This window comes from Sorghum bicolor, chromosome 9 (assembly GCF_000003195.3).
Source record: "Sorghum bicolor cultivar BTx623 chromosome 9, Sorghum_bicolor_NCBIv3, whole genome shotgun sequence".
Taxonomy (NCBI): Eukaryota; Viridiplantae; Streptophyta; class Magnoliopsida; order Poales; family Poaceae; genus Sorghum; species Sorghum bicolor.
In genome coordinates, this window is record NC_012878.2 from 15,106,987 (window position 1) to 15,118,226 (window position 11,240).

An 11,240-nucleotide genomic window follows, 5' to 3' on the forward strand; every position below is an offset into this window, starting at 1 on the left:
TTCCTATGAATCTGTTTAATGTTTTTACATTAGAAGAAAATCTGATGGATGGGGCAACAAGCATGCAAGTGTATGTAGACAAATTAAAACAATTAACCACTCTGACTGCAGTGACTGAGGTCTCAAAAAGAAAAAGAAAAGGTTGTTGAACTACAGTGATTCATGCATTGGAAAAAAATGACTGAAAAAGTTCAGCAAGCCTATGTGTTGGTTGGCAACAGAGTAACTGTTAAAGAACTTTTCAATTTTCATACATGCAGTAAGTTTATATTTAACCAATACTTCAGCAAGGGTGGAAATAAATTTAATTTACCAGCATTTTGCAAGTAGTGTGGTTGTCTAGACAAAGTACTAAGGGAGCATAATCTAGTTAGCCAAAGCCCAATTCTGCTTGAGCTGTACTCAAACTCAAACAAAGCCCAGGCCAAACCAAATCAATATTAATGACAATCCAACAACTACGGTTACAACACTTAGTCTCTTGTATTCTACTTGGAAGGAGGTACTGAGTCATATGACAAGTAGTTACCACAGTTTGTGATGGCAAAGAATCTGGACATATTTCCTCAGCTTTTTGAGTTGATTGAAATTCAGTGCGATTGGAAGTAGCCTTTTTGCTCATTTGTATGCTACCATTGATATCTTCTTTACATTTTTTAACCAACATCTTGTTCTTCTTTGTTAACGTAGCAATCTGCAACCATCAGGAAGAGCCAAAACAGTATATTACCCCAACAATAATCTAAGATTCGAATAATCACACAAAATAGTTTCAAAATACATACTCATGGATTCAATCTAGATCACAAAACCTATTTCAAATAGCTATGTCCGAAAAACAGTATTGGCATATGCATATGGTGCTTAGTGTATCATAAGTTCATAACAAATTATACAATAGAACACATTCAATAGAATATGGAGAACAGGCACACTATTGCTAGAAAGTTAACTTTTCAATTTAACCACTTGAATAAATATTGCTTATGGTACCTTGCAGAATATAATTTTTTCTATGTGTTAACTAAAGTAAATTAATGTAAAACATAAACTCCGAAACTTGTGTTCAAAAGGTGTCCCTCAAAACACGGTATACAGTAACATTACTAGCCCACATCTGATGATTCTCCAGCAAAATGTTTATGAAGTGATACTAAATTGATAATTTCGAGATCATGTGTTATTTACATGCAGCAGCTTGGACAGCATTTACCAACCAATGTCCAAGTCACACTAGTGTAACCTATAATCTTATCTTGAACCCATATCATTGGCTAAGTGCTACTACGAGAATCAAACAATCCTACAAATATTCACAGACCTATCCAAATATGGCATAGCCTACCAAATGCAGTTCTGAAAAGCATTCTTACCTTCCTACTGAACCTATTGTTTCTACATCGCCAGAGACTAACCTCTGAATTAGGAATCCATAAGATAAAATCCATACAACACCCAGCACAGAGAAGTTAAATGCTTCAGCACAGGAATTATTTCGAATCATGTACACTTATTTTGGATTCTAAACAATGTTAAGACAATATATAGGTGTGTATATAAAAACAAGAATTAAAAATGACAACTGTAATTTTTTTCCTGGAAATATGTGTGTGCATATACCTGAAGATGAAGCCGTTCTCTTTCCAGTGCCAATTTTATGACCAAATCAGTAATAATTTTAGTTCTCACACCAATGTCCTTGGCAGTGGACACCTTCGCATGGTTGGCTTCACGTAACAAGTTCTCTAGACTTTCTACTCGACCTCTTAGAAATGCTAGCTCTTCACTAAGTTCTAAATTTGTGTCTGTTAACAGTGTGCACTTTGATTCAGCACTCTCAGCTCTGGTTTCAGCTTTTGAAACTTTGCCCTTCAGATCTTCGATAATATGTTCCATATCAGACATGGTACATTTCAGCATACCCTGCTGTTCAACAATGGCATCAACTGCTGCCTTTGCATGCTCTAATTGGGTATTTGACTCTGTAAGTTTCTTCTCCAAAAGATTGGCCTTATCTGACTTCTCACTTTTAAGGGCATCTAGTTCCCCATTAAGCTCTATATTAGCTACAGTTAGCTGCATACACCTTATTTCTGCATTTTGTGCTCTGCTTTCTGCTCGTGAAACATCATCTTTGATATTCTTAATTGTATTTTCCATTGTGCTCAGCTCAGATTGCAATGCATTTTGCTCCTCCTGCCTTGTTTCTGCTGAAGCTAGTGCCAATTGGAGTTGCAAATTGGATTCGTTCAACTGTTTTTCTAACTCCTGTATTTTATCCTGTAATGATGGTGATCCAGCTCCAACTTTGTCACTCTCTTTTTCCACCTTGTCTGGGCTATTTTCCAGAAAAGACGATTTTGTCAAGCTTTGTTCTAGTTTTGACTTGAGATCATCTTCTGTACATTTTAGCGCACTTACATGAAACTGCATATTATTAAGCCTATCTATAAGTTCCTTTGAAGTTCCGAAAAGTAGCTCCGAAGCATTTTCTGCTTCAAACAATCTACCTGAAACTGTTTCAGTTGATTCCTCGAGGAAATAGATTTCCTCTTCCTGATGATGGAGCTTCAGCCTGAGGTCTTCTATGACAGATATCGAATCAGAGAGCTTCTTTTCAAGATCTAGTTCACTTGCTATGGATTTTTCTAACATATGTAAAACATTTCTGTGTTGCTCTTCTGTCTGTGTACCATTTTGATATGACAGATGGCCATTATCACATCCAGCAGCTTCAATGGTCCCTGTACACATTCAGTTAGGGAAGGACAAATGTAATCAGTACATAATCTATGGAGAAGTGATTATTTACCTTCCTTATCGTGGGGAAACGCAATGACTTTCTCAAACTTTGCAGACTCATTCCTAATATCAGCAATTAGCTCTTGCATCTGCTTCAAGGACAATTTAACTGCATCCATTCTAGCTTTTACCTTGCCTCCAGACTCTTCCTCGTAATCCTGATGCTCTATACTTTTAATATCAGCTTGAAGAGAGCTAATCAAGTTATGTAGCTCCTTGACTTCTGCATCAAGAATACCATACAAGATGTCCAATTCAAAAGCATTCTCTGCAGTCTCAGAAGAAATAGATTCATCTTCAAGTGTAGCAGGATCAAAGTCAGTAGCCTGACGAGCTATTTCCATAACCAGCATCTCCAAATTTAATAATTTCTCGGAGGCAAATGCCATATCAACCTCTACTCTTGTGAGAATTTCTACATTGCTTCCTCCCATGTTCACTGCATCTCCAAATGGCGGGGTTCTTTCTTGGGAAATGTCATCATGTTTGTAGATCATGGTATCCATAATTGCTGTCGTGACTCCTGCTGTCCTGCTGCACATTGGTCCACAGAAACGATATGTTGCTAAAGGTAACAAGATAAATGAAAAAACAGTGACAAAAAAAAATGGAGATGCAGTTAAATCTTGTAGCTTTATTTAGTCAGGAAGCTAAATAGTGTCAATACTTACCTAAAAGCCACCAAGGCAGTGTAGTAATTCCAAGCTTAACTGACTACAGCACAACCCACAGAAGCCAATTGATGTAGAGAAGTAAAGGATATGGGTGTGCACCTCTGCACCCTGACAATTTAGCAAGAAAATCGAAGTTATAGTAGGCATAGCAGTATACACTTGTAATTAGATCAGATCCGAATATAAATAGCTCAAGTTAGGGTTTCAATGCTCGGTTTCAGACAGCAGCAAAGGAAGAGAAAAGGGTGGGCATACCTGATTGGTACGAGTCGCCGACGAACACCTGCCACCTGGCGCAGGGCGGGGGCGGCGGTCGCCCGGTCGTCGCTAAGAGAGAGCACCAGGGGTGAACGGGATCCAGCGACGCCAGAGAGCAGTCAGGTGTCAGGTCTCAGGAGACGGATCGAACGTCCGCGCTTCCGCTTCCGCTTGCTAGTACCCACCACGTCCGCGCTTCCAACCCCTCCACGCGCTGGGCCTCGGCCCAACAAGAACGTCGGGAGAATAGAGTTGCAGCCGCTCACTTTTTCCCACCTTTTTGGCACAAGAGATTAGCTAAATCATTTTCTAAACAAAAATTTAGTTATTATTAAAGAAAAAATATTTTCAATAGACTCTGTAAACAACTCTTCAAATTTAGTAGCTCTCCATCCCACCTTATTTGCTCTCTACTTTTGAATAGCCTACCTCACTAGCCATCCTTTAAAGAGTCTGTTGGAGTACTCTAATATATTTTTGTCAAATCTATTTTAGAGAGTAACTAAATCACTAAATTTGACTAGTATTTTTGGCTAATCTCTCAGAGATGCTCTAAGGCCTTGTTTAGTTCCCTTATGAAATTTTTTTGAGCTAATATAGCACTTTTATTTGTATATAATAATTATAGACTAACTAGAGCTCAAAAGATTTCTCTCGTAAATTACAGACAAACTGTGTAATTTTATATATATATATATATATATATATATATATATATATATATATATATATATATATATCATATGTGTCTGAAAATCTATATATTTTTTTAGGCTTATATGAAAATATATACATGTGCTGTTTGAGGAACATGTACCCCACTCCACACTCTATCTCTTTTTTTTGACGAAAGAAGAATTATGTTAATTATATTATGGTCTTCTTTAGTTCTGAAATTTTTTTAGTTTATGATATTGTAGCACTTTTATTTTTATTTGGCAATTATTGTCTAATTATAAACTAACTTGACTCAAAAGATTTATCTCGCGATTTATAGGCAAACTGTGCAATTAGTTTTTGTTTTCGTATATATTTAATGCTCCATGCATGTGCCACAAGATTCGATGTGACAGAGAAGAAAAAAATTTCATCTAAACTATACTCATGCTATGAATAGCAAAAATTTTCATCTAAACTATACTCATGCTATGAATAGCTCCAGATCTTATAACTAAACCTGTGGACGCTTTACAGTATGGATGACCGCCAGGCAAACACTCGACAATCGCCCTAAGAATAGATGTCCAACGAACGATGACCAACATTTATGTAGGCAGAGTTGAGAAATTTCTTCTTTCTAGAGTCTTTTTTCTTCTTCTTCTTTCTGCCACCAAAAAATGAAGGAGACTGATCTAAAACTTATTCTCCCTAGTCCTTCGTAATGGCTAGATCTAACCACAATAAAATGGAGAAACTCATTTCTTCTCTCTCTTCTTAAATACATTGTCGCATCATCAAAAATGCCTATAGAACAACCTATTTAATGCAAATAAAACTCACTTGAAACTCTCATTGGAACTGGCCATAGACAAAATCATTGTAGTTAGTCCTCTAATTTATGTTTATTCCATTTGCTTCTAATTTATATTTATTCTTCATGGAACAGGAACAATAAGGTTTACCGTCCCATACCAGGATGAGCTAAAGATGTATACCCGTCATCAGAGGCAACATGTCATTAAGTAGAAAAAAACTATTGGAATATTTATTTCGATAAGTATCAGATATGGTACTCTTTTAGTGTCTTCTCAAAAAAGAAAAAGAAAAAGACAACAGAAACTTGCTAGCGACTGGTGAGGAAGCATTCAATAGCAGAGTGGTCTCGTGGACAGCATAGTATTAAAAAAAATGACAGATCAAACCATGGCATTTCATCAAATAGTGTTAGTGTGTTACAAAAAAGGCATCAGTCCGAACGTTATAATCATATGACTAAGTAGGTAGAATTGAATGACACAGATACAATATGTTAGTACTGCCAAAACGTCTGTTCATTCAAATGTAAGAGCACCCTCTCCCATTTCAACTGCCATGTCACCAATCGACAAGCAATTGATGAATAACCGGAACAGACGGTTGCAAATTTTACAATGGTGACCTTTACTTACAGATTTTTGTTTCTATGTAAGGATCTGAGTTATATATGTGGATATACCAGGTATACCGACAGTCCCGATACCGACGGATGTCATCAGTTGTTACCAGTTGACTGCTACCAAAAATAATCTGTCTAATATAACAAGTAGTCACCCAATTCTACACAGCGCTAGTTGCATTAGAAATAGAGGCAAGCAATTTCTTTCGTGTATGCTGTTCAGAGCCAGGGGACTTGATAACAAAGGAATGCACAACTGTCCCATTGTTGGCTGTGACCTTTGACTCACCTACTTTGACCTCTGCATCTTCAAATGCTTGGAGCACCTTTTGTATTGGATGGTTTTCAATCTGAGATACCGCTCGAACAAGAATCTCGCCTTGCACCACCTGGATGTCCACTTCTGGCCCAGGTGTTTGCTCTGGAAGTTGATCCCGCTCTGCCTCCAACTTTTCCAGTTTCTTCTTGAGATCACCGATATGCATTACAGCATCTTCCAGAATGGATGCCTTATCCATTTTTGAGATGTTGGGCACAATAGCTCTCAGAGCACAGAATCGCTTGTTGAGCTTTTCCCTTCTCTGACGCTCAGCCTCAACATGGCTAAGCGGTGGTTCCTCTCTCCCGTTTGTTGGTTTCCTTTCCCTCTTCCTTGGCTGTCGACCCTCCCTTTCCTCATCGAACAAGTCATTGGCATTGCCCTTATCCACATCCAACATGGCTTTTTGAGAAATCAAAACACCAAACTTGGAACTGGAACCTACACGAAAATCAATTTGCATTGGCCCTCGGGGCTGAGATGCTTGTTGGGCCAAGATCTGCTGTGGATTCTGAAGCTGAAATGGGCTCACTGTGGTGCTATGAGAAGCTCCATTGCTGCAATTTGCAGTCTCGCTTGTCTCAACTAAGATACCATTGCCAAACTTCTGCTGATCAGAACTCAGGCCTCGAGACTGACTCCATGAGAAATTCTGCAAACCTTTCCGGAGATTAGGTAGCAACCTGCTCTCACCACCACCACTCTTCTGTGCAATCATTGAACTTTCATCCACCTTTGATGGATCAGCTCCTTTGCTGTCTGAAGGTTGTCTGATACTCAAATCCTTCCCAAAAATCTTTGTCAAACCTGGCGATATTTGAACAGAACTACTATCCTCATGCTTCTCAATTGCTATCCTGTCACTGCATGTCCCAAGAAACATTGACCTTATAGTTTGCAGAGCTTCAGCACTCTCAGGTACATTCTGCATTGAACCTACCTCAAGTACACCAGCTTTGAATGGCACTAGCACAATGGTCTTGAATCCCGCTGCATTTGCAAGGAATCCCCGGTAACAATAATTTGCTGGGGAAACATTGTGCTTATTGTTTGGAATCCAAAGAGGTGCCTCTGCACCAAAAACTTTCCCAGGACCACCAACGTGACGTGGAAACGCAAAATACATAGATGCTAGAAAGAATATTTCAGTGTTAGTGACCTGGTCAATTCCAGGAGCGTAATCCTCCTCGTCAGCCCCAGCAAATGCTGTGTGCAACCTCTGCAGCACCCGCTTCCGCATCTTCTGTCTGGTCACCAAAGATGCATCATCAACACTCATAGATGTAGCAAAGCCAATCTCACTATCATGGGGTTCACGGCAAGATCCATCACCCCAGCCAAGGACAATAGCACCAGATTTTGTGCGGGAGAGCTGCCAGAAGATGGCATAGTCCCAACGAATGCTCTGATCATCAGCCTCAACTAGGTTCTGGAGTTTATTTTGCAAATCTGCCAACACAGATGCTGCTACAAGACCTTCAGATATGGCACCACCACATTTTGTTAGATATGTGAAGGCATCCGAGCCCAGCACGGAAGAACAGAGGGCTTTGTCTTCCTCAGTCCAGAACTGTCCAATGCTTACCTCCTCGACCTCTGTCTTCATGAGTGCATAACCTGCTCAACAGTGCTATGAGTCAGATCAACAGACAAGAAAATCACAACAAACTCCAACAATGATTGGCTAAACTAACAATTTGAAAACAAATTTAGCCCTGCAGCAAGAATGAGCTTCCTTTTTCTTTGCCACAAGGAGTGCACTTTATTAACCACCTACAGCTCAAATGATAAAGTTGGTATTACTTGAATTTGTGGACACTATATGCCAGATACAGTAGATAAGGAATTTTCCTTTTCTTTTGAAAGCACTCTTGGTAACACATGAGTTTCTAAAACCCAATTCACAGGTTCAAATCCTGAGTGTGAATCCAATTATCTTGTGTCAAAACAAAGTAAAAACAAATTAAAGAAAGTACTCTAGGCAGCAAAAGGTCTAAACAGTTTAGGGTGCTTGTTTAAAGATCCAATTTGGAACATTGTAATTTATCTCAATTACTCCTGTATCTACTGAAAACAGTTCATATTCCAGGGAATCAATAGGTAATCTTAGGGACAGTTTGGTAGAGCTTGTCCTGTGTCGGATTCTGAGAGAAGTATTTTGTGGGTAAAAGTATTTTTCTAGTCTTTGAGGATAAACTCTATGAAGGAACTTGTTCTTTATGGGAAGTGAATCAGGAAAAGGTTGTTTTTTCAGTTCCCAGGCCCTTATTTGTTTCAGAGCTCTGCCGAACAGGCCCTAACACAATCGTACCATGAATAACAAACACTCTAGCTCATAAATTTTGTTATACACCTCCTAATGTTACATTCTACTCTATATTTATGATTAAGTGTGCATCAATACGAACTTTGCAGTGTGAATCAAGGGTGCACAAGAATCTGCTTAATTTAGGTGTGGGCCACTTTAGAATTCAAGTGATCATCATGGATTTGAGTTCATTTCACAAAGAAAGACTAGAGATGGACTACTTTAATCATACATCTCAAGTAGTCTGCTTATATGCTAGGAATAAACAAAAAAAAAACTATAAAAAGATACATCAAATTATTGCAAATATATATTTAAGTAGATTTTAGCAAGAAATCTGTCTGGATTACAGATTTTTGAAGGCCCTCCTTCCTGGTTCTCTTCCGCAGCATTTGGTTTGGACAGCTGTCATATTATAGCCTAATGTAAACTAAAGAATGGGACATCCTGCCAGAACCCTTGAGTTTGTAGTTTCACACTTTTAGGCCTTGTTTAGTTCCAAAAAGATTTTGGATTTCGGTACTGTAGTATTTTCGTTTTTATTTGACAAATATTATCCAATCATGGACTAACTAGGCTCAAAAGATTCATCTCGTGATTTATAGGCAAATTGTGTAATTAGTTTTTGTTTTCATCTATATCTAATGCTTCATGCATGTGCCCTAAGATTCGATGTGACGGGAATCTGGAAAGTTTTTGGTTTTTGCGATGAACTAAACAAGGCCTAATTTCTCTTCAAATTTGCAATTTTGATAGGAGCCCTTAAACTTTAGCTTTGTGAACTGTGATAGTTTGGCCAATTTATGCCTAAGTACGGAAAACTCAATAAAATGGCAGTAGCAGATGCGCAAACTAATAAGAAGCAAAAATACTAACTACAAATTTTAAAATCCAATTAGAAATTCCACACTAGTCTCTCATGCTCAGGATTCAGGAGCAGGGGTGTGCATATGTAAACCCAATACTTTTTGAAAAAAAAAGCTGTATGGCCGTATGGGCTAGATCCGAAGAGGAAAAGAAATACGTACTAGCTTACATTACGGTTTGAGCTACTCGGTTTCATACACCAGTAAGGGAAGGTTAGGAACGGACATACCTGGTGGGTGCTAGTCGCCGGCGAAGGACTCGATCAAGACCTAGCAGAGGGCGGCGCCACTCGCCCCGCCCAGTCTTCGCCGCCAGGAAACGAAGGCCACAAGCGAGATAGTGGGCACGGCAAGCAAACGGGAGAAGAAAAAGGAGAGGAGGGGGTCAACGCCACAGGCAGCGACTGGATCTCGATGCTGGGCAGCAGGAGGGGCGGAGAGCTGTTGCCCTCTCCTCTTGCGATGCGACTTGATGCGAGGAAGAACTTGCAATGCCAATGGAAAGAAACGTTGACCATATGTGTTCTCGCTCGTCGCAACGTGGCCACGTGGGTGACGTATCCAGTCGCCAGGGAGTGTACGCATAAAGCACATAAAGCATTAAATATAATTAAAAAAAATTAATTATATAGTTTATATATAATTTATGGATAAATTTTTGAGCCTAATTAATTTATAATTTGACACTAATTACTAAATAAAATAAAAATACTATAATAACTAAATCTAAAAAAATTCACGAACTAAACAAGACCTAGTATTCCTTCCATACTTACAAAAGAGGAAGTCATTTAGGATTAAAAATATTTATTAGAAAGTGGTGTGTGTATATATATATATTATGAAAGTATTTTTCAAGACAAATCTATTCATATGGTTTTTACATTTCCAAACTCAATAATATAAAAGTTATTCATGATTTATATTCTCGATGTTTGACCCAAACCTTGTTCGAAAATATTTTCTTTGTGAGTATAGAGAGAGTACTTAGTATACAAGTCATTTGAAGACAAATAACACAATATTTTGATTTTCTTGATACGTTATTTTTATTGTATATTTAGAAAAGCAAAAGCTATGTATCTAAAAACTATGTCCAAGACCCTTGAAGTCACTTGGAGACTCAACAAAAATGTATTCTAAACTAGGGTTTCTCTATCCTCTGGCAGCGACGCCAGAGTCCACTACTTCTCTTGTTGAATCGATGTGAATTTCTAGACCAATTGGTCATCTCCGGATCCCTCATCCTCTACAGAGTTGTGAGGGCGTTGGGGAAGGGCTAGCGGCACCAACAGTGAGTAAGCAGGGGGAAGGAAGTAGTGATAAGTGGAGGGAACCAAGTCTGGAGAAGAGATTAGGTGATCTGAATCTTCAAGGATAAGAGGAGGAAGACCTAGACCACTCGGGCAAATTCAAAGAGCTCGTGAAGGAGGCGAGATGGCTTGCCATCTTTAGGGTTCATACATTGAAGCCTTTCAGTCACACGATGCTTTTCGGTGCCATGAGGATTGCTTGGGTGGCAGCAAAGGAAGTGACCTTCAAAGCAGTCAGTGGTAATTTGTTCCTTGTTCAGATGCATTGTCTTGGTGACTGGAACATACTGATGGACAGTGGCCCCTGGCTATTTAGAGGATCGACGGTGGTGCTTGAGGTGTATGATGGATTCTCCAATGTCAATGCCTATAAACTAGATAAAATTGAAGTATGGACATGTATCCAGGGAGTGTCTGAGGGCCTAATGAAGAAGAAAGAATTGGCAGAGAAGGTGGCGAGTAAGGTGGGAGTTCCAATCTCTATGATCGTGAATGAGGAGAAATTAAATCCTACAATGTATCTTTGGGCTAGGGTTTGGCTTCAGCTAAACAAACCCTTAGTTCGTGTGGTGCCTATCACTCCCAAAGAAAGGAGAACGTTCTTG

At 39.0% G+C, this 11,240-nt stretch overlaps 2 protein-coding genes across 4 annotated transcripts; both read right to left on the reverse strand.

Annotated features, from left to right (window-relative positions):
- LOC8058292 (WPP domain-interacting tail-anchored protein 1) lies at nucleotides 18-3,931 on the reverse strand. 3 transcript variants are annotated; one of them, XM_021447841.1, is made up of 5 exons: nucleotides 3,732-3,931; nucleotides 3,474-3,584; nucleotides 2,813-3,336; nucleotides 1,621-2,732; nucleotides 18-694 (listed from the first exon to the last, which is right to left on the reverse strand). In XM_021447841.1, the coding sequence occupies exons 3-5, from the start codon at nucleotides 3,306-3,308 to the stop codon at nucleotides 371-373; spliced, it is 1,932 nt and encodes a 643-aa protein (XP_021303516.1). In that variant the 5' UTR covers nucleotides 3,309-3,336; nucleotides 3,474-3,584; nucleotides 3,732-3,931; the 3' UTR covers nucleotides 18-370. The 3 variants fall into 3 exon arrangements, with proteins under 3 accessions (XP_021303516.1, XP_021303515.1, XP_021303514.1); XM_021447840.1 differs by having other exon boundaries at nucleotides 21-694; nucleotides 1,621-2,744; nucleotides 2,813-3,333; nucleotides 3,732-3,930; XM_021447839.1 differs by having other exon boundaries at nucleotides 21-694; nucleotides 1,621-2,744; nucleotides 3,732-3,929.
- LOC8066652 (transcription factor bHLH13) lies at nucleotides 5,574-9,829 on the reverse strand. Its single transcript, XM_002440799.2, has 2 exons — nucleotides 9,553-9,829; nucleotides 5,574-7,765 (listed from the first exon to the last, which is right to left on the reverse strand). The coding sequence occupies exon 2, from the start codon at nucleotides 7,752-7,754 to the stop codon at nucleotides 5,991-5,993; it is 1,764 nt and encodes a 587-aa protein (XP_002440844.1). The 5' UTR covers nucleotides 7,755-7,765; nucleotides 9,553-9,829; the 3' UTR covers nucleotides 5,574-5,990.